We start from the raw sequence: 18,944 nt of genomic DNA, 5'->3' as shown, positions 1-18,944 counted from the left end.
GATACCCCCCAAAGTCTGTAAACTTTTTTTTTATGTCAAGGTAACTGCATTTTCATTTATATATTTTTTTTCAATAGTACATTTTGTAAATTATCTACTAATTTTAATTCGTTTTTGGGTTTTGCATTGATAGTCTAACTAACGTGTGTCAAACTATTACGATGGGTTTTCACTGCTGAAACATATGAGTAAAAACATATCTTTTTTAATGAAAGATGTGTTTATAGTGTTGGGCAGTGGAAATCCATGGCAAGATAGTATTGATGTTGTGTATCGTAAATGTGTCGTGGCGTAACTAAAACGGTGCTAGTCCTGTTAATACTATGAAGAATGAATAGTTTTGTGTGAAAGGTAATATTTAAATTTCTCGCATGTAGTAATTGTTATCTGTATACATAGATCCAATTCATTGGCTTTCTATGAATTTAAAAATATTTTCATCTCTAATACTGCTAACAATAAATTACATATTAACAATAAAATGATTAATGTAAATAATAAACGAAACAATTAAATGCAACACTAAAAATACAATATCAGCTGTAAGACTTTAACATAATATTTTATGTACAAAAAAACTAATGAAAACTACTTTTGTGGTCTAAAATATGACGTCAATGCAAACCCAATACATTAAATATTATATAACGTCGGTTCTATTAAATAGCTAGTAAATTTTAATAAGCTCTTAAAATCCACAATTCAAAATTTAACCCATAAATAGTATGAAAAATGTTGCACTCTAAGATAGGAAAATTATTTAAACTTTCGCGCGTTACCACTCTCACTGACATTTGTTTTTTTTAAGTAGCTTTTCTCGTAGATAATTTTCTTTCTGCCAAAGTACATGATCGAGAAGCCCAATATTAGTATCTATCAAACTAAATATTGGGCACTTTTATATCGTATATTTGTTCAAACTTTCTCTTAAACTCTTCATAAAGCTATAACGTCCATGGACTGGTGTAGCAATAGCAGTTGGTCGGTGTTGGTTTTTTGTAAGCGGTTCATTCAATGTACTCATCTGAAAAATTTATATGGCAATTGTTTTTTTTTAATAAATAATATGAACAAAACCATCGTCGGCATTTTGACAGTTGAAAGATATGTAATGTAGTATTTATGAGCAAGTATGGGAAATTTTAAGAGAACCAGCAGGAAATAAAGCTGTTTTGATTTGTTTTGCCGTGTTATTATTTCTCCTTTTCAATGTTGATAAAATTTTCGAACCAACATCAGTTTTAATTAGTGATACTAATATGTAATATAGTTAGTGGTTTAACGCATATTCTAAGTTGATCGTATAGGATTTTAGGTCCGGTCAAGCGCTTAACACCTGCGCCATGGATGGTTAATAATATTACCTAGGTTAAAAAGACTGCCACACAAACCAAACAACAAGACAGTTTTTGTAATGTTACTAAGTTTTTTTAGTACTGGCTTCAATTTTCTACTTTAATAGGAACGTTACTGTCAGTGTCAGCCACTCCTGTCACTGTCATTTTTTACAATTGTCAAAAGGAGGCGTGCTGTTTGGCATGTTATATCTAACCTTAAAATAATTTTTGTTTACCTTTGAATATACATGAAATTGTATTTTGGTTGCGGTTAGATCATTTTATTTAAATTAACAATGGGAAAACGTAAGGGTAAATGTGTGAAAAGAAACACTGCAACTAAAGAGGCTCTAGAACCTGACCATTTAGTGAAGGCGCCGCACTCATTCGTTATTCACAGAGGAAAATGTTCAAAACATCTGATGGAATTAACTAAGGATTTTAGAAAAATAATGGAGCCGTTTACCGCATCACAGCTAAAGGTTTGTACTATTTCTTTTCTTTATATTATCAAATTTACATCAAAATATATGTCAATTTAAACTTGAAAATATCATATTGTGTTACTATAATTTATATTTCTACAATAACATATTTAAATATCAGACACAAATGCAGTATATTTTAAGTAAATTGGCCAATTTTTTTTAGGAAAGAAAGAAGAATACAATCAAAGACTTCCTGTCGGTGTCTGGTTATCTACATGTGTCCCACATGATGATGTTCACAGAGACGGAGCTGGGTTCATACATGCGCCTCGCTCGGCTGCCTCGAGGACCTACACTCACATTTAGATTACATAATGTAAGTATATTTATTCAATACAGTACATTTTGAAAGCAATTAATTTCATGAATCTCTTAATTTTTTTTAAAAGTACTGAACTAAAATTTTTTAGCCATTTTGACACAAAATTCTTACACATACAAATATTACATTGCAATTTATGTCATATTCGTAACTCATAAAATACTTTTTCCTCCAGTACAGTTTGGCCAGAGATGTTGTCTCATCTCTGCGGAAGCAGTATGTGATGTCACGAGCATTCAAGAGTGCACCTCTCATTGTCCTCAACAGTTTCTCCGGAGAGGGCAACCATATGAAACTCATGGCTACAATGTTTCAGAACATGTTCCCTACTATTAATATAACTACAGTAAGTTACAGTAGACTTGCATTGGCTAAATACAACAACATAACTCACATCTCTAACCCAGAGGGGTAGGCAGAGGCTATATACTTACATTTGGCACGGTCCTGACACATCTTGCTTCTTCTGCATTCATATATCTACAGAAAAATTATATTGGGTATGGGTGCTTCTTACAGCTCAAAATGCCTGCATAAATATAAATTGTCATCAAAAACTTAATAATATTGTTTTAGTACAAGTGTTACAATAGTTGTATTAACCAAATATACTTAAAAATAATTTCTATCTTACTTCTGATGCCATTTTTTCACTATTTTCATATGTTAATTGACTAATTATGATGGGCAAAAGACGCGCTGGAGGAAGAAAGAAATCGTGGTTGCGAAATATCAAGGAATGGACGAATGTCACCAGCGTGGAACATTTATTTTGCTTGGCACAAGATCGGCGAAAGTTCACTGAGCTGACGGCCAACCTCCATTAAATGGAGAGGCACCTTGAGAGAGAGAGAGAATTAATTATTTGTACGACTTTTCAGGTGAAACTTAAAAATATTAGACGCTGTGTTCTCATGAATTACAATCCAACTACGAAACTAATAGATATGCGACATTACGTCATACGTGCGATACCTGTAGGACTGAATAAAGGCACTAAAAAGGTAAAGTTAATCGAGGTATATTCAAAATTTTAAACTAAAGTCATACTTGGATAAGTGTGTACCACATAACTGGAAAACCTTTAAAAGAAACAGTCATTGTCCGGTTCCATTAAACATGTTTAAAAATAAAAGAGATATGTTTTATATAGATTTATGTCAGTGGAAACCCATATTTATGTACTACAACTTTAACAATTTATATTTTAGATGGTGCAAGGAAAAATACCCAATTTAAACAGATGTAAGGATATGTCGGAATTCTTTGACAAGTAAGTTTTATAAATGTAAAGACATAGAATTGTTCTATATTTCTTACCACTGTATACTATTAGGAAGAAAATGATACACTGTGTCGGTGTACTGGCGCAACACTAGCCTTATTAAAATGTCGACGTTTATGTCCCCTCACTAATCATTCTGACACATGACTTGATTCTAACTAATAATGTGTAAAAATACTTACTAATCAAAATGAAATAGGTTTTTCCATTTTATACAATTTAAAAATGTATATTTCAAACAAAGCTTGGAAATTTTTGTCTTGAATCAGCTTTAAATTGGACTGAAGTGTAATTTATTTTTAATTTCAGAGCGGCATTGATGTCAGAGAGTGAGTTCGAAGATGATGCGAACGCTCAAGTGACGTTGCCGCAAAGCCTCGCCTCGCGCGGTGCTGCAGCAGACTCCAAGTCCGCCATACGACTGGTAGAACTAGGCCCCAGGATAACCATGCAGCTAATAAAGGTATAGTCAAGAACGTTTATTGTGAAAACGGTGTACTTGTCTTATGGTGACAGTTTGCAGATCGTAAATTAATTTCTTTGACTATGCAGTTGCTGTTTTATTAGATTTTTTTATATGTTTAATTGATAAATCTCCATATTTCAGGTGGAAGATGGTCTAATGGACGGAGAAGTTCTTTACCACGAGCTTATAGAGAAGACGGAAGAGGAGAAAGCTCTAATAAAGAAAAAGAGAGAAGAAAAGAGGTTATAAAAAATCTAGAATCTTCAACCCAATAGATCTAATTTAGAGATTAATAGATAATTGCTTAATATATAGTTTTTTATGTTATTGATTTTTGCAGACGTCTTAAAGAGAAACGTAAAGCGCAGCAAGATGAGAACGTGAAACGTAAACAGCACGAGAAAGAAGAACTAAAGCAGAAGGCGCTAGAAGGTATCAAGAAGAAGAAAGAACTTACTGAGAACCAGAGGTATGAATTTATTATTAAAAATAATTTTTTATGATGTCCAGGTTCACGCAAAAATAATCTTCACATCCAGTAAATTAATAGATGCGTAATTCAATGTGCATTTAATAGTTTAAGGGTTAAAATTATTTAATCTGTGTGTCAGATTAATGGAGCTGGCTGCTGCGGAAACGGCGACAGGTGGAGAAGCGGAGGAGGACGACGCTGATTACTACAGGCAGGAGGTCGGCGCTGAGCCCGAACAAGGTACATCTCACTTACATACGTATAGCGCCATCTATCTTACAAAGTTGACTTTGATCGTAAAACTGACAAACTAGAGTTAATATTTTTATAAAACTGCTTTTCCACTATAGCGAGTAAATTTAGGCGTCGTTTGCACTTTGACGTTTGTAACATCAATAACAGTCGCGCGACTTGCCCCCATCTGTTTTGTCAGATAATCTTTGGTCAATTTTAAGTTTGTACATTTTTTACATTATTATTTTTAGATCTCTTCAGTCAAAATCTATCAAGGAAGCGAAAGACAGATGAACCAGCAAGAGGTTTTAAAAAAATGAGGTTAGATAAGAAATTAAAGAAGAAATACCAAAAGAACGATGACAGCGGCCAGAAATCACAAAATTATGGTAAGAGAAGATTCGAGAATAACGAAGAAGGTAAAGGAAATTTCAAGAGAAATAGAGATGGGAAAAGATTCAACAAAAACGAAGATTCAAGTAGACAAAGACAGGGCAAACAAAAAGTATTTGGTGGAAAAATTAATAAATTCAGTAAAGGGAAAGGACGGGAAAAGAAAATGTCAAAAGGCAAAGGAAAGGCTAGGAAATAATTTGTAAGTAATGTGAATAAAAACGTATAATTAATTTTGTCATTTTATTACTCTGTAAATCCTTATTAAGTTAGAGTGACGAAATATAAGAAAAACTAGTTTTCTTATGGGTACTTATTTTTAGGGTTCCGTACATGAAAAGGAAAAAACGGAACCCTTATAAGATCACTTTTCTGTCTGAAAACACATTTTTCATGAACGCGTGGAGCTATCAAACTGGAATTTATTGAGGAATACACGAGATGACGACCTTTAAGCCATTATACCATTAAAAAAATACATACGAATTGAAAACCTTCATTTTGTTGTCGAATAAAAATCAAACAATTAATTTTATACAAATCATTTAATTTGAACCATTAAATTGAAATACAAAATTATTGTTCACAGTGGGTTTCCACTGCTTAAAACACACAAGTTTATATATTTTTCAGCAGTGTAAATCCTCTGTTAAAATTAGAAAACACTATTATAGTTGACTTGTGTTTGGCTGATTCTGTAATGAAAATTATTATTCATCAAAACATCTGATTTATTACAAAATTATTTAAATCAATCATTAATTAAATATAATTCAATAATAATTATTCAAAAGTTGAAAATTGAAATGATTTTTTTTTATTCAAAGATTTGAAATTATTTTACTAAAATAAAACATATTTAAATTATTATGATTAAAAATGAAATAAAAATGCTGCATTTTTTAATGAAATAGAAACAGTAAATTAACTTAAAGTACATTAAAAACAAAATATTATAAAAATAAAGTGATCACTGAATATTTAATAATAATAATAATAAAACTATTGCTTCACCTTTCAGTTCAATAATTTACATTTCACCTGATGAGTGGTAAAATATAGAGAAGACAATTCACTGGTTAGATTTTCTTAAACATTAGAATCACATAAGATCTAGATTTTTAGATAAACAATTTAATAGTATTTACCGGATTTTTGATATTTAATTGCTGATCACAAAAAACACATAAAATAATACTTAAGTCTATGTATGTATAGGTCTTACCTAGGTCCGCTAAGGTACCTAAATCTGGGCCTCGCTTACATTACTAGGTTTTCTTTCTAGGACTGTTTGTACTTACATCTAATTCCCTAAGTGGAAAGTCTAGACCACTCTTACCTATCAATGTAGAATAAAGGTCTAGGACATAAGGTCTAAACTAACAGCGGTACTCGGAGTTAGACTACCTTTGTATAGATTTAGTTTGAGAAATCTATACTTAAGGATTATCTTAGGGACCTATTAGTTGGGTTTCAATACAGGCATAGACTTATAACCTATTCACTTAATCCGAGGCACAATATTGAAGCGAGAAAAAAGGCCTCCGGAGAACTGTTGTATGGATAAATTCCCTCAGTGTTTTCTTTTGCATGAAACGCTCCATCCTCAGGTTACATATCTATGTATCTATATGAGGAAGACTATATCATCAGCCATCATGAGTTGGTTGTCTTGGGTCATGCGGTGCAGCGCAGCCTGCACCTCGTCTGAGGAGAAGGTTTGGTGAGAGTACTTGTTGTTCACATAACTTGTTACTTTGTCTAACGGTAGAGAGTTGGCTCGTTGCTCCCGGAACAACTGTTGCAGTGCTGACTTGAATTGTGTTAACCTGGAAATAAAAAATCGAGTTATTTTTGTACCTTACCAACAGTGAAAGTATTTTTTAAATCGGTTTAGTAGTCTCGGAGCAAACAAAAACAAACAAATCTTTCCTCTCTATAATATTAGTAAATAGATTAGAAGAAAGCTGTTGTGTGCGACTTTAAATACTAACAATAAGATTAGTATTGTGAAAAGGCACCTTCCTGTTTAATATTGGTTGTAATTTTTATAACATTAAAAATTTCTTGCTCATCTGCTTTGTACAAATCTTACAGCGGCAAAGAAACATTGACTATGCATATCTATGTTTGTCTTTAAATTATTCAAGATGTTTAAATAACCTTATAAAATGCTTATTTTTGTATACCGTACCTTTCAGCATCGATAGTAGATGTGCTGGCTGCAGAGGTAGCTGCGCGCTGTGACTCGGGCTGCGTGTCGTGAGCAGCTCGCAGCACGGGCTCCACCTCCTCGTCTGAGGAGAACTCGTATGGGTCTTCGCCATCACCTTTCTCCTGGAAATTAAATTTTATTGTCTTAGATACCGCGAGTTTCTGAGGAAAAATCTCTGTATAAAACATATCTTACTCTACTCATCCCTGTCATTTACTTTGACAAAATAGAGTTAACAATGTTTTTCCTCGCATCCATCTAGGCCTAGTTAGTTAGTTATATAAAAAAAATTGTGTTGCTCAGGTAATCTTACTAATATTAAAAATACGAACGTTTAGATGGATGGATGTTTGTTTGAAGGTATCTCCAGATCTCGATGAAATTTGGCATGGATGTAGAACATAGTCTGGAATAACACATAGGCTTCTAATTATGCTTTTTGATTCTTCATATAGACATATAGTCATATAGATTTTTGACTATCATTTTAGCATAGCTTATTTGACTGACCTTGCGGGATCTCTTGGCGCGGGGCTTCTTGGGGCGTTCGCTCTCAGGCGCTGCGCCCTCTTCCTCTGAGGAGGCGCGCCTCTTACGACGCTTCTCCTTGGTTAACACCTAATAAATAATTTTGTATTAATCATTTCATGTTATAAATTGAAAAATAACTAAATCAACAACATAAAGGGGTTATTAGAAATCTTGGGAGAGCCGGGCTGTTAAGTGACGTCCTTTCTATAAGCTATATTTTTATCAAGGTGACCCAAGGTCATCTGGGCTACGTAATTGTTTTTTATATTATAAGTTGGCAATCGAGCGTGCCATCGGAATTCGTCCATAGAAATCTGCAATTACAGGTGCGTTGTCTTTAATAAACAAAGGAGGAGATCCACAGAAAGAGAATATTTCCCCTGCCTATGTACCTCTCAGCCATAAAATTCAATTTTCCTTCACATAATTATAAGAAAAGGGTAAACCTTCTTGAAGTAAGCGAAGTGGAGCAGTTCGATAGCTGCGCGTGCGTCTTCCTCCGCCACTTGGAAGCTGAGCCTGCACTTGGCGTGTGCTGTCGCCAGACGGATCAGCGTCTCCAACGACCGAGCTGTCACCGGCTGCGTCTGCGCACGTACAACATTATTGATTTTTTTTCTTATCTTCAGTTCATATACGTCCGCACCGAGAAGCTAGGTTAGGTATTAGTTTATGTCCCCTCACTAATCATTCTGACATTTGACTTTGTAATGAAAACGCGCCATTCGTGTCAAATTATTCTAATTAATAATAATTTCTAAAACTTCTAACATCCATCCATCCAAACTTTCGCAATATAAGTAAGATGTATGTTGGTGTGGGTACCCTGGCGACGTCTGTCTCCATGATGTCATGGTTGCGGAGGCGGGTGTACTCGTCAGCGATGAGGTCGCAGGCGTCCTGTGTCAGCTTGGGACGCAGCAGCCGCGCTATGTGGATGTACTTCCGCATGAACCTGGTGCTCAGGATCTGCTCCTTCTTGCTGCGGCTGGCGCCGTGCAGCAGCTCGTCGTACTTCTCGTACATACTCTCCTTTGACTCCTGCAAATATATACAAATACAATTTTATTAGTAGCTAGCTGTCGCCCGTGACTATGCCCCCGCGAAATCAAAGAAATACCTTAAAAATAGCCTATATATTTTCTTAAATGTGTGTCAAATTTCAGAAGTTACAGAGATACCTTCTAACAAAGATTCATCCACCCATCCATCTAAACATTCGCATTTATAATATTAGTAAGAAGTAAGATAAGATTAAAAAGGTATAAAAATTAGTAAAAATAAAGCGTCTAAAGTATGTTAAAATTCACAAATTTTCTACTACTCGGAAACTTTGTTCGTAAAATTTAATAAAATTGTCATTTTTTTAATTACATTTTCATTTTAAATCAGTTGAATACGATCCTAAAACTATAACTAGCCCCATCTATTAACAAAAGCCAAGATAATTGGAAAGTATAGAACTCACGTCAACTTCTTCAGTATCAGGATTTTCAGTTGAAAGCATTTCCACTGTTGACCCCATTGGAAGCACTTCCCCGTCTTGTTCTTTCGGATTTCTGAAATAATTAATTTAACAATACTATTATTTCTATTTTAAACATTTAACATTTATTTATATTTAAAGCTGACTTGAATACTGTTTTATTACATTAATTAAGTATTACTAAGTCAAACAATCACAAAAATCGTAATTACAAGCTAAATTTAAGCAAATCTTAGCTAAACCGTGTCACTGTAATCAGTGACATGACTATTTAGTATTAAACGCATGTGAATCAACTCTGAATCGGTTCAAAAGTTCAGTTCAATCAGAAACGCAAATCTTACTAATATTATAAATGCGAATGTTTAGATGGATGGCTGTTTGTTTGAAGGTATCTCCACAAAGGCTGCATCTCGATGAAATGTGGCATAGATATAGAACATAGTCTGGAAGAACACATAGGCTATTCATTAACTTTTTTGTTATTCCAAGCAGATAAAATCGCGGGCCATAGCTAGTCTTTCTATAAAGGTACAAATTGAGCTGAGTTGGAAGTCCGTTCACTGATCTGCAAGTCATCAATTTTAGTGTCTCGTGTCTAGGTCGTGTAAATACCTGTATCTATGCATTCGTAGGACGTGTTCTGAGATGAGGTTGTCGTGATCTGCATCTGCAATATCCAGCATCACGAATAGCAGGTCGAAACGTGATAACAATGAATCTTGTAGCCCGATGTTCTCCATTGGTGTCTTGTATTGGTCGTACTATGACAGAATATAACTTTATTACTTGGATATGTCTATATCTTTTTTATTTCTCCACTGATTGTGTTAAAATAAAGGCTTAATGTTAAGTGAAGTTATCCAAATTACATTAGTGAAAACTGAAATCATATAGGTTAGACTGTTTAAGAGAATAATGTACACAAATTAACAGACATCACGACAAACAAACACTAAAAGTTGTAGTTTTAATTTTGTAGTGAATAAAAAAAATAGAGATGCTAATAAACCGACCATGTTAGAACATATTTTAAAAAAAGTTGAAGTTACTCCCGCAAACATCAGTTACCTTCCAATCTAAGACCCGTCATCAGTTCAGCCATTTCTTGTTATATTTATAATTTTTTCCCAATAACATAGAGATAAACCAATTTTTTTTTATTATAGATTATAATAGAATAGAGGTCTATGTAAACTTACCCTGCCATAGACGGGGTTAGCAGCGGCAAGTACGGAGCAGCGTGCATTTAGCGAGGCATGGACACCAGCCTTGGCGATGGTGACGCGGCCCTGCTCCATCACCTCGTGGATAGCAGTGCGGTCTATATCAGACATCTTGTCAAACTCGTCAATACAGACCACGCCACGATCAGCTAGCACCATCGCACCGGCTTCCAATCTGCAAATGCATAATAAGTAGCTGTAGCCTGCAACTCCGTCCGTGTTGAATTAAAAAATATTGAATTGCCTATGTGTTCTTCCAGACTATGTTCTACATCTATGTCAGATTTCCTCACGATCAGTTAAACGTTCTGGAGATACCTTCAAACAAACATCCATCCATCCATCCATCCAAATATTTTCATTTATAATATTAGTAAGATAAAATCACCAATATTTTTCTTAAGGTCAAATTAAACGTCAAGTAATTCAAAGATAAAATCAACCAATCCACACTGGGCCATGTTTAAGGCCTAATCACCCCCAACATAGTGTTAGCTCCAACCTCGAAAGAGATGTCTATCTACTTACAAAAATACGTGTGTTTTATAACAAGGCTTAAAAGCAAGCTTTTATGACCTTTACTTTTTCTTGTTCTACTAAACTTACCTTCTATCCCCAGTATCAGGATCAGTGGTGACGGCAGCAGTGAGACCCACACCGGAAGACCCTCTGCCAGTGGTGGTGACCGCACGCGGAGCTGTCAGCAGCACATAGCGCAGTAACTGAGACTTCGCCACTGATGGGTCTCCGATTAATAAGATGTTTATATCACTGCAAAAAAAATATATTAAAAAGTGCAAAACTCCAAAGATTGTGTAGTTAGTACATTACAAAATAGACTTAAATTGGTCTATCGTTCGTCATCGTATAGTCAGTGTCAGTGTTTCCGTCTAGCTATAACGAGGGTGCCTTCAAGAGTAGGATAAATAGGTACTTACTAAGCTAGTGTGTATACTTCGACCACATAGCCACTTACTATCAAGTCGGTTTATAGTCAAGCACTAGTATATTTAATATAAAAATTTAAAATAATTGCTATACATACTAAAATTTAATTCTATCATAAAAGAGCGACGGTGGCTCAGGGGTTAAGCACTTGACTTGCAATCGGCAGGTCCTGGGTTCGAACCCAGGCATGTACCAATGTGTTTTTCAATTTCCGATATATGTACATCTATCCGACGTTCTTATGGTGAAGGAAAACATCATGATGCAACCTGTACATATCTAAGAAGAAATTCAAAGATATTTGTGAAGTCGACCAACCCGCACTTGACCGGGTGGTTGACTATGGGTAAGCTCCGAGCCTTCTTTATAACTCACCCTCTAAGTCTTGTTCCATTAGGCAATATTTTCTCCATGCCACCAAGCAATAAGCATAGAATAGCCTTCTTGATATAATCATGTCCATGTATAGATGGAGCTAGAGATTTGCTTAACATTTCAAACATATCCATATTTGTTCGTTTTGCTAACCGCTTGCAAAGTTTGATGTCTTCCATTGTGATTGCTAAGTCCGCATCTTTGTTTATTTCTGTTACATTATTTGCTATCAAAATTGTCCTGGAAATATGTTTTTTTTAAACTAACTGAGATTATAAGAAATCAATCTTACTATCTTACAATACTAATATTATAAATGTATATGTATAAATTAAGCATAGATGTAGAACATAGGCTACTTATTAATTAGTTTGTTAGTTTTATTTAATTCTGTGTGGTTGGAGCCATGGGCAACAGCTAGTAATTCATAAATTCAAAATTTAAAGCTAGAATAACTTACCTGAATGTTCCTGCGGTGAAGCTACCTTGTTTAGATGGTAGACATCTATAGTTTCCGACAATCTGCACCCTGTCTCCCGGTTTACACTTGTCTACGAGATCATCATCACAGATCACGTCTACACTGCGAGGCAACTGACCTGCGGGTGCTCGCTCTGGCATTTCTTGTACTGTTAAGGTCTGATGATCCTTGTACCGAGATAAACCATATTCTGTCTCTAATGGATTGCCTTCATCATCCTAGAAATCCAAAATGTAAATGATATGTTAAAGGTCAATAAAGATTTTCATTTGCAATATGTCTTGAAAGAAGACAATATTAAAAATTGTTGGGTTAAAATTATTTGATTATTAATTTTTACAAACATAGTTATAGCTTTCAGTGTTCTATATTTGCTGAAATCAATAATATAAGATATAATAAAAAACACGGTTAATACCTTGGTAGGGTATACAGCAGAAGTTGGGAAAGCCTCAAAAGAAGTCAAATCAGTATACTTCCTCTCCATAACCTTCTTAGTGACCGGACAATAGTGTACACTCCTTACCACCTTAGGTCGCACCAGAGACACCCTCGTCACTATACCCTCCACACAAATTAAGTTACCTAAGTAACTGTGAACAAAACATAAAAAGTTATTTAAATGGGCAGTCGATCAGGATAATAAGGAAAGCAAGTTTGTATTCTGTTTTTATTTACTAACCGTGAAGTTAAACTTCTCGGTGTGACATGTTTAGTTCCAAAGCTACCAGAAAATGCAACAAAAAACTCTTCCATTTCTTTAGCAAATGTTGGATCAATTGATGACACATATTCCTTAAGAGCCTTTTGAAATGCAATCTGCTCTTCAAAAGCACTTTCTAATAGATTTTTGGCACGAGCTGGATTCTTTCTTCTAAGATCATTAATATTTACAACCAGTCGTTTTTTGCCGGCCGAAATCATTTCTTTTACTTTTTCCATGTATACCCCTTGGTCTTCCTGAAATTAAGAACCGATGTATTAAATGCTGTTCATTCACTTTATCTTAGAAATACATTTTTCTAACTTACTTCATCGTCTAAAAACTCTAGATATTCTCTTTGCAAGTCTCTTAAACGTTGATCAAAATCTCCGTCTTCCATAGTTAGTGCTATTTGCTAATAATACAAACAAAACAAAACAAAACTTTTAAACCTAAATTAAAACGACAAAACTAAACGATACATCTGAAGAATTTGGCGCGAAATATATTAGACTTCATTCAGTATGATGACATTGACATTATCAGTTAATAGTTAGTTTTTTTTAATTTTATGACCTGGTAACATAGACCTTTAGGTCACAATGGTTAGTTTGGCGTATGATTTCAAAGAGCAAATAAAAGGTGTATCGCTTATATTTATCCCACTATTTCGGCTTCACGTTTGTAAAATTCATTAAATATAATTTATTCTTATGTATGATTTCATAAGCAATACATTAAGCCTTTTACAACTTTCCAAGTAAGATTTTTCCGAAGAAAATGAAATAAAGTTTTCTTCGACATTGATAGCTTAAGTATACTCCGTTCGTTCCGATCTCTTTGATACTCCGCTTGACAATTGACAGATGCTGTCATCTATCACTGTCACCCGATGAGCGTTTGTATGCCGCTAATTGTTTGGTTATATTCAACGTTTTCCTGAAGCATCCTTTTAAAGCGACTAGGATTAATCATTGTTTCCTACAGGGTGTGTAAAGTAACTCGTCACATTAAATGGCTACATAGCAAAACTTTTCGCAAGATGACGGAGCCTAACTCTACTGTGGACTCTCCGCCAACAAACGATAACCATAACACAAAACAGAAGGATAAACAGAAACTGAAGATTCTAGCTTTCCACGGCTATCGCCAGAACGGTGAAGTGTTTAGGGGAAAATTAGGTTCTTTTAGAAAGACTCTATCAAAGTACGCGCAGCTGGTTTTCTTCTCTGCTCCGCATAAAGTTGTAAACGAAGACGACGACGATGAAGGTAATCTCTTTATTAAATTAATTACATAGCTATAATGTAATTATATAATTTTGTGAGAAGGTTTTAATAAATTTTATTGTAAAATTGTTCTAATCCATTAAAATATAAAATGCTTTTTATTTTCAATTATAGATCGCAGATCATGGTGGTTCAATGCTGAAGACAATTCATTTAGTGGTAAATGTTTGGGAGGTCCTGCTATTGGATTTGAGGATACATTACGTTTGGTAGAGAGCATAGTTACAGAATATGGGCCATTTGATGGTTTTATGGGTTTTTCACAAGGAGCCTGCCTAGTTGGCTTACTAGCTGCAATGCAACAGAAAGGATGTTAGTAAACTTTTTTTTCAACTACAGTACTCTTAATGAATGAAGATCAAATAATTTATTTACCTATGACAATAACTTTTGAATTGAATGAATGAATTACATTTTTTTTTATTTCTAGATCTGCCTTATTCATTTGATTTTGCAATACTTGTATCTGGATTCCGATCAGGCAGTTTAGTACACAAAGGCTTTTATGATGAAGACATTAATTTGCCATCTCTACATGTTTATGGAGAGAGTGATTCTATAATACCCAAAGGTAAAATAATTAGTCTGATTAATATTATATATCAAATTATTAAGGAAACAATTAACTATTTTTCTACTCTTTTTTTCAGAAATGAGTGAGTCTTTAATTAATTTATTCAATAAACCAATTGTGGCAGAGCATTCTGGTGGGCATTATGTTCCATGTTCTGGTTCACTCAAGGAAATTTATCTCGATTTCCTACACGATAGATATAGTAATGATAAAGATGAAGAAAAAAATGGAGATGAAGAAAATTCATTTTCATAATGCCAGGAAGGCGTTTTAGTTAATTCCTCAGTATTGGGTACTGAACTGTAAAGATACTAAACGTAATAAATAATTGTAAAATTCAAGTGCCTTTAATTTAATTATCTCTTTTTATTGTATTTTTTGCCATTCAGAAGTTATCGGACTTTAAGTGTCGGTTTTTTTGTTTTATCATTATCTATAGCTGGCTTAAAAGTCTCGTTATCAGGCATTTCCATTATCAAAATACTTTTTGGTTCCTTCAAAGTGTCAGCTGTCAATAATTTGAGGTTATGTTTTGGTTAAATGTTTTAATGTAACGGTGTTGTTTTTGTATTTAAATAGTGAAATTATCTTAATAATATAGCGTAGGATATAACATTAAATATGTGGCGCCGTTATTTATTGTGGTTTGCCCATGAACATATCGACTTTCGACATGCTGTAAGTTTACAAAGATTTAATTTTCATATGAAACTATTTTTAATTAAAATGTTATACTTATTTTGTAGGAAATGCAAAGCATTATCTCCATGTTAGACATTCCAGTAAAATATATCGAAGAGCCAAGCATGAAGAAACCATATTGGATTGTTGAATTACCAACAGAAGATCATCTTAAAAAAATTGCAAATAGATCAGTTCTTCTTAAAAGCTGTATAGAACTGTGGTCCCATGCTAAAACCGAGACTGAGTTACATGAGAATTTAAAGCAAGCTGTTAAAAACACTTCTGGTAAATGGTTAACTACCCAAGACCTAGGTGTTGTTGGTTCTAACTCACAAATTTGTCCAAGTGAGCAGATTGAGGCATGTTGTGATCTTAAAAAGTCATTCAAAGTAGATGTAGAAACATTTTGTAAACATTTTACTATGAAGGAAAAGGTTCACAAAATTGAGGTAATTTTTTCAGCCTTTTATTCAGAGTATATGTCATAAATGTTATTTAAATACATCATATTTCCAGAACTTTAGTTACCTGCCACTAAAGGGTCCAGTGAAATTAAAAAATCCAGATATAATATTGTCATACTTTGAATTCTATGGAGTTGATCCAAATAATGTGCCTGACAAGCCTTATGATGTGTTCTTTGGAAGATGGGTAAGTATCCCAGCTATTTAATAAGTATTATCTTACTATATTATTAATATTCTTATATATTTAATACATTTTATGTCTAGCAATTTAACACTATAATTCACAGTAATGATTTCATAGTCTAGAAGAATACATAGCCTACTAATTAACGATGCCGTAGGCAACAGCTAGTAAAAAATAATACCTATTCATAATATTACCCAAAAATTAAAATATTTTAGGTAACAGATGGCCAAAGAGACCTTATTCAACACCATTCATTAAAACGTCGTCATTTCATTGGCAACACAAGTATGGATGCCCAGCTGTCATTGATCATGGCTAACCAGGCACAGATAACATCCGGTCATATTGTACTGGACCCCTTTGTTGGGTCTGGCTCTTTACTTGTTGCTGCGGGACACTTTGGTGGTATGTATACTAAAGAATGTCTGGAATGTTATAATTGCAAAAGTTTGGATGGATAAATGTTTTTTCAAAGGTATCTCCAGAATGGCTGGATAAATCTTCCTAAAATTTGGCATAGATATAAAAACAGTGTATAAGAACACATAGGCTACCAAGTTTTTTTAAATTCCGCGCGAACGAAGTCGTGGCGACAGCTAGTATGTGATAAATAGACAAGCCTTAGGAACTATGTTTGACTCATTTGTATGATTTGTGCTGAAACATTCATACATACACATTGTCTCACATTTTTGTGCTTAGAAATTAGTATTGTGTGTATTTTTGTGTTTAGCTCATGTTTGGGGTTCTGATATTGACTTCATGATGCTGCACGGCCGGACGCGGCCCACACGAGTTGGACAAAAGGTAACAAAGTATGTATTTCATGGGTTTTTAAGGTTATGTTGTTATGTAAAAATGTTGTTCTTTCACAAAGTTACTGAGTAAATTTCTTAATACTTAAGTTTCCATTATAAAGAAAGACATTATCACTCCACTCAATCAAGGGTGTAGAGTTAGAAGAAACATGATACAAAATATTTAGGTATGAAACCAGCTCTATTTACATTATATTGTCGACATTTTTACTTGTATTTTTTTTGTTCTATTCTCTTTGAATTTTGTTACTGAAAAATCTTAATATTTTATAGGCCGTAGTGTTATTACTATTGGTGAATCTGGAGGTAATACCGCAAAGAGCCCAGATTATAACAAACTTCAAGAAGCGAGCCTATCACCACCTCAAAGGCCGGCAACGCATCTGCGGTTCCTCTGGTATTGCTGATGTCCATGGGCGTCGTTGAACACTTCGGTGTTCCCGCTGCTCGTTTGCCCCCTTCTGTTATAAAAAAAAAAAAAAAAACTTTTAGTAAGACATTACGTTATTAGGTACGTGCAAGTGAGGAGAGCATCCGAGGCAACATGAAGCAGTACAGCATTGACTCCCGTTACCTGGACGTGGTTATTAGTGACTTCTCTCTGCCCATGTGGAGGGAGGGCCTCAAGTTTGACGCTATTGTTACGGATCGTAAGTTTAATGCATGCTAAAAAGAAACTAAGAATTTTCTTCTTAAATCTAATTAAGTGGTTTGTAAAGATAATTTTACCAGAAAAATGATCTGGTTGCATATTCTGTGAAAAGCAACCAAAATAAACATTGGTCATTTTGACCATAAGCATTTACAAATTCAACCTTCATTAAAACGTTATTAGAATGAGCCATGGTTCTCTGTCACTAAGTTTTTTTTAAATTTAGCACCATATGGTGTACGTGAACCAGCCGAGAAGATAGGAATAGAGAAGGAGAATTACACTCTCTCCGAAGAGCATCAGATCAATCATATTCCTTCCAAAGTGGAGTACGGATTGCCGCACATATACAGCGATCTGTTGAACTTTGCCGCAAGACATCTGGAGATGGGCAGGCGGCTTGTGTGCTGGTATCCTTTAGTCAGGTAAGCAATATTCAACTTAATGGCTTTAGATATAAAACTCAATTTTACTTGTATTACGCAATGGAGATTTTTTTTATTCTTTTCGTGATATAAAAATAAAGCCAAGTTTTAAATTCAAATAATAGATGTATCTATTAATCTTTAGATTGTTAATAATGTCATTAAAGGGAAGAGTACAAAGAGGATGAGTTACCTTGTCACCCCTGTCTGCGACTGGTGGGTAACTCGGAGCAGGTGTTGTCCAAGCTGACTGCACGTCGACTGCTTACCTACGAGAAGGTGCATGATAATGTACCCAACATCCCAGTAGACCCCAACTCAGCAGCACATAACTTCAGGTATTTCTTTTTTAACCAGTGTATTTTCTACTAGCATTTCTTATTTTGGCCAATTATTTAGTGTAGTAATAAACTATTAAAAAAAATCTTGCTTATATTATAAATGTGAATGTTTAGATGTATGGATGTTTGTTTGAAGGGATCTCCAGAACGGCTGAACAGATCTCAATGAAATTTGCCATACATATAGAACATATTCTGGAAGAACACATAGGCTACTAATTGTGGGTGTTTTTAATTCGGTATAAAATAGAGAAGAGAGAAAAAGTATTTCTAAATTTGTCTATGTAAATTTTGTACTCTATATCTTTGGTTCATCAATGAGAAATGTTTATAGTTTAAATATTATCTACCTTTATATTTTTTTTTCAGAGAAAAATATTTTTCAATCGGCGAGATATCGAGGAAAGAAAGGAAAGAGAGGAAAGCGGCGGAGATTGTTGCGAACGCAGCGTTCATAGCGCTCGCTCACAATAAGAAAAATAATCTTCATGACAAATAATTCACTGAAAAATTAAATAAAGCATAATTAAATTATATATATTATA

General features: G+C 34.3%; 4 protein-coding genes across 4 annotated transcripts; 3 read left to right on the top strand and 1 right to left on the bottom strand.

Annotated features, from left to right (window-relative positions):
• Positions 1 to 1,494: 1,494 nt before the first annotated feature.
• ppan (Brix domain-containing protein peter pan) lies at positions 1,495 to 5,214 on the top strand. The gene is made up of 10 exons (XM_013311182.1): positions 1,495 to 1,819; positions 1,989 to 2,141; positions 2,323 to 2,493; positions 3,029 to 3,151; positions 3,359 to 3,420; positions 3,742 to 3,895; positions 4,040 to 4,140; positions 4,239 to 4,367; positions 4,510 to 4,610; positions 4,856 to 5,214. The coding sequence occupies exons 1-10, from the start codon at positions 1,634 to 1,636 to the stop codon at positions 5,194 to 5,196; spliced, it is 1,521 nt and encodes a 506-aa protein (XP_013166636.1). The 5' UTR covers positions 1,495 to 1,633; the 3' UTR covers positions 5,197 to 5,214.
• Positions 5,215 to 5,976: 762 nt separating this feature from the next.
• On the bottom strand, positions 5,977 to 13,480 carry Mcm3 (minichromosome maintenance 3). Its single transcript, XM_013312350.1, has 14 exons — positions 13,291 to 13,480; positions 12,942 to 13,219; positions 12,678 to 12,852; positions 12,239 to 12,477; positions 11,779 to 12,018; positions 11,062 to 11,226; positions 10,432 to 10,630; positions 9,845 to 9,993; positions 9,212 to 9,302; positions 8,569 to 8,784; positions 8,190 to 8,330; positions 7,723 to 7,830; positions 7,192 to 7,334; positions 5,977 to 6,826 (listed from the first exon to the last, which is right to left on the bottom strand). Exons 1-14 carry the CDS (start codon positions 13,360 to 13,362, stop codon positions 6,625 to 6,627), a joined length of 2,418 nt encoding a protein of 805 aa, XP_013167804.1. The 5' UTR covers positions 13,363 to 13,480; the 3' UTR covers positions 5,977 to 6,624.
• A 341-nt stretch (positions 13,481 to 13,821) lies between these two features.
• LOC106117180 (UPF0483 protein AGAP003155) lies at positions 13,822 to 15,139 on the top strand. The gene is made up of 4 exons (XM_013311342.1): positions 13,822 to 14,233; positions 14,366 to 14,563; positions 14,682 to 14,822; positions 14,902 to 15,139. Exons 1-4 carry the CDS (start codon positions 14,005 to 14,007, stop codon positions 15,078 to 15,080), a joined length of 747 nt encoding a protein of 248 aa, XP_013166796.1. The 5' UTR covers positions 13,822 to 14,004; the 3' UTR covers positions 15,081 to 15,139.
• Positions 15,140 to 15,310: 171 nt separating this feature from the next.
• LOC106117126 (tRNA (guanine(10)-N2)-methyltransferase homolog) lies at positions 15,311 to 18,915 on the top strand. Its single transcript, XM_013311218.1, has 9 exons — positions 15,311 to 15,503; positions 15,572 to 15,958; positions 16,026 to 16,160; positions 16,379 to 16,568; positions 16,897 to 16,970; positions 17,493 to 17,631; positions 17,860 to 18,058; positions 18,226 to 18,396; positions 18,769 to 18,915. The coding sequence occupies exons 1-9, from the start codon at positions 15,447 to 15,449 to the stop codon at positions 18,896 to 18,898; spliced, it is 1,482 nt and encodes a 493-aa protein (XP_013166672.1). The 5' UTR covers positions 15,311 to 15,446; the 3' UTR covers positions 18,899 to 18,915.
• Positions 18,916 to 18,944: the final 29 nt, after the last annotated feature.

The sequence above is a fragment of the Papilio xuthus genome, unplaced genomic scaffold (assembly GCF_000836235.2).
Source record: "Papilio xuthus unplaced genomic scaffold, Pxut_1.1 DF829567.1, whole genome shotgun sequence".
Lineage (NCBI taxonomy): Eukaryota > Metazoa > Arthropoda > Insecta > Lepidoptera > Papilionidae > Papilio > Papilio xuthus.
This window is presented reverse-complemented; position numbering and strand designations above follow the sequence as displayed.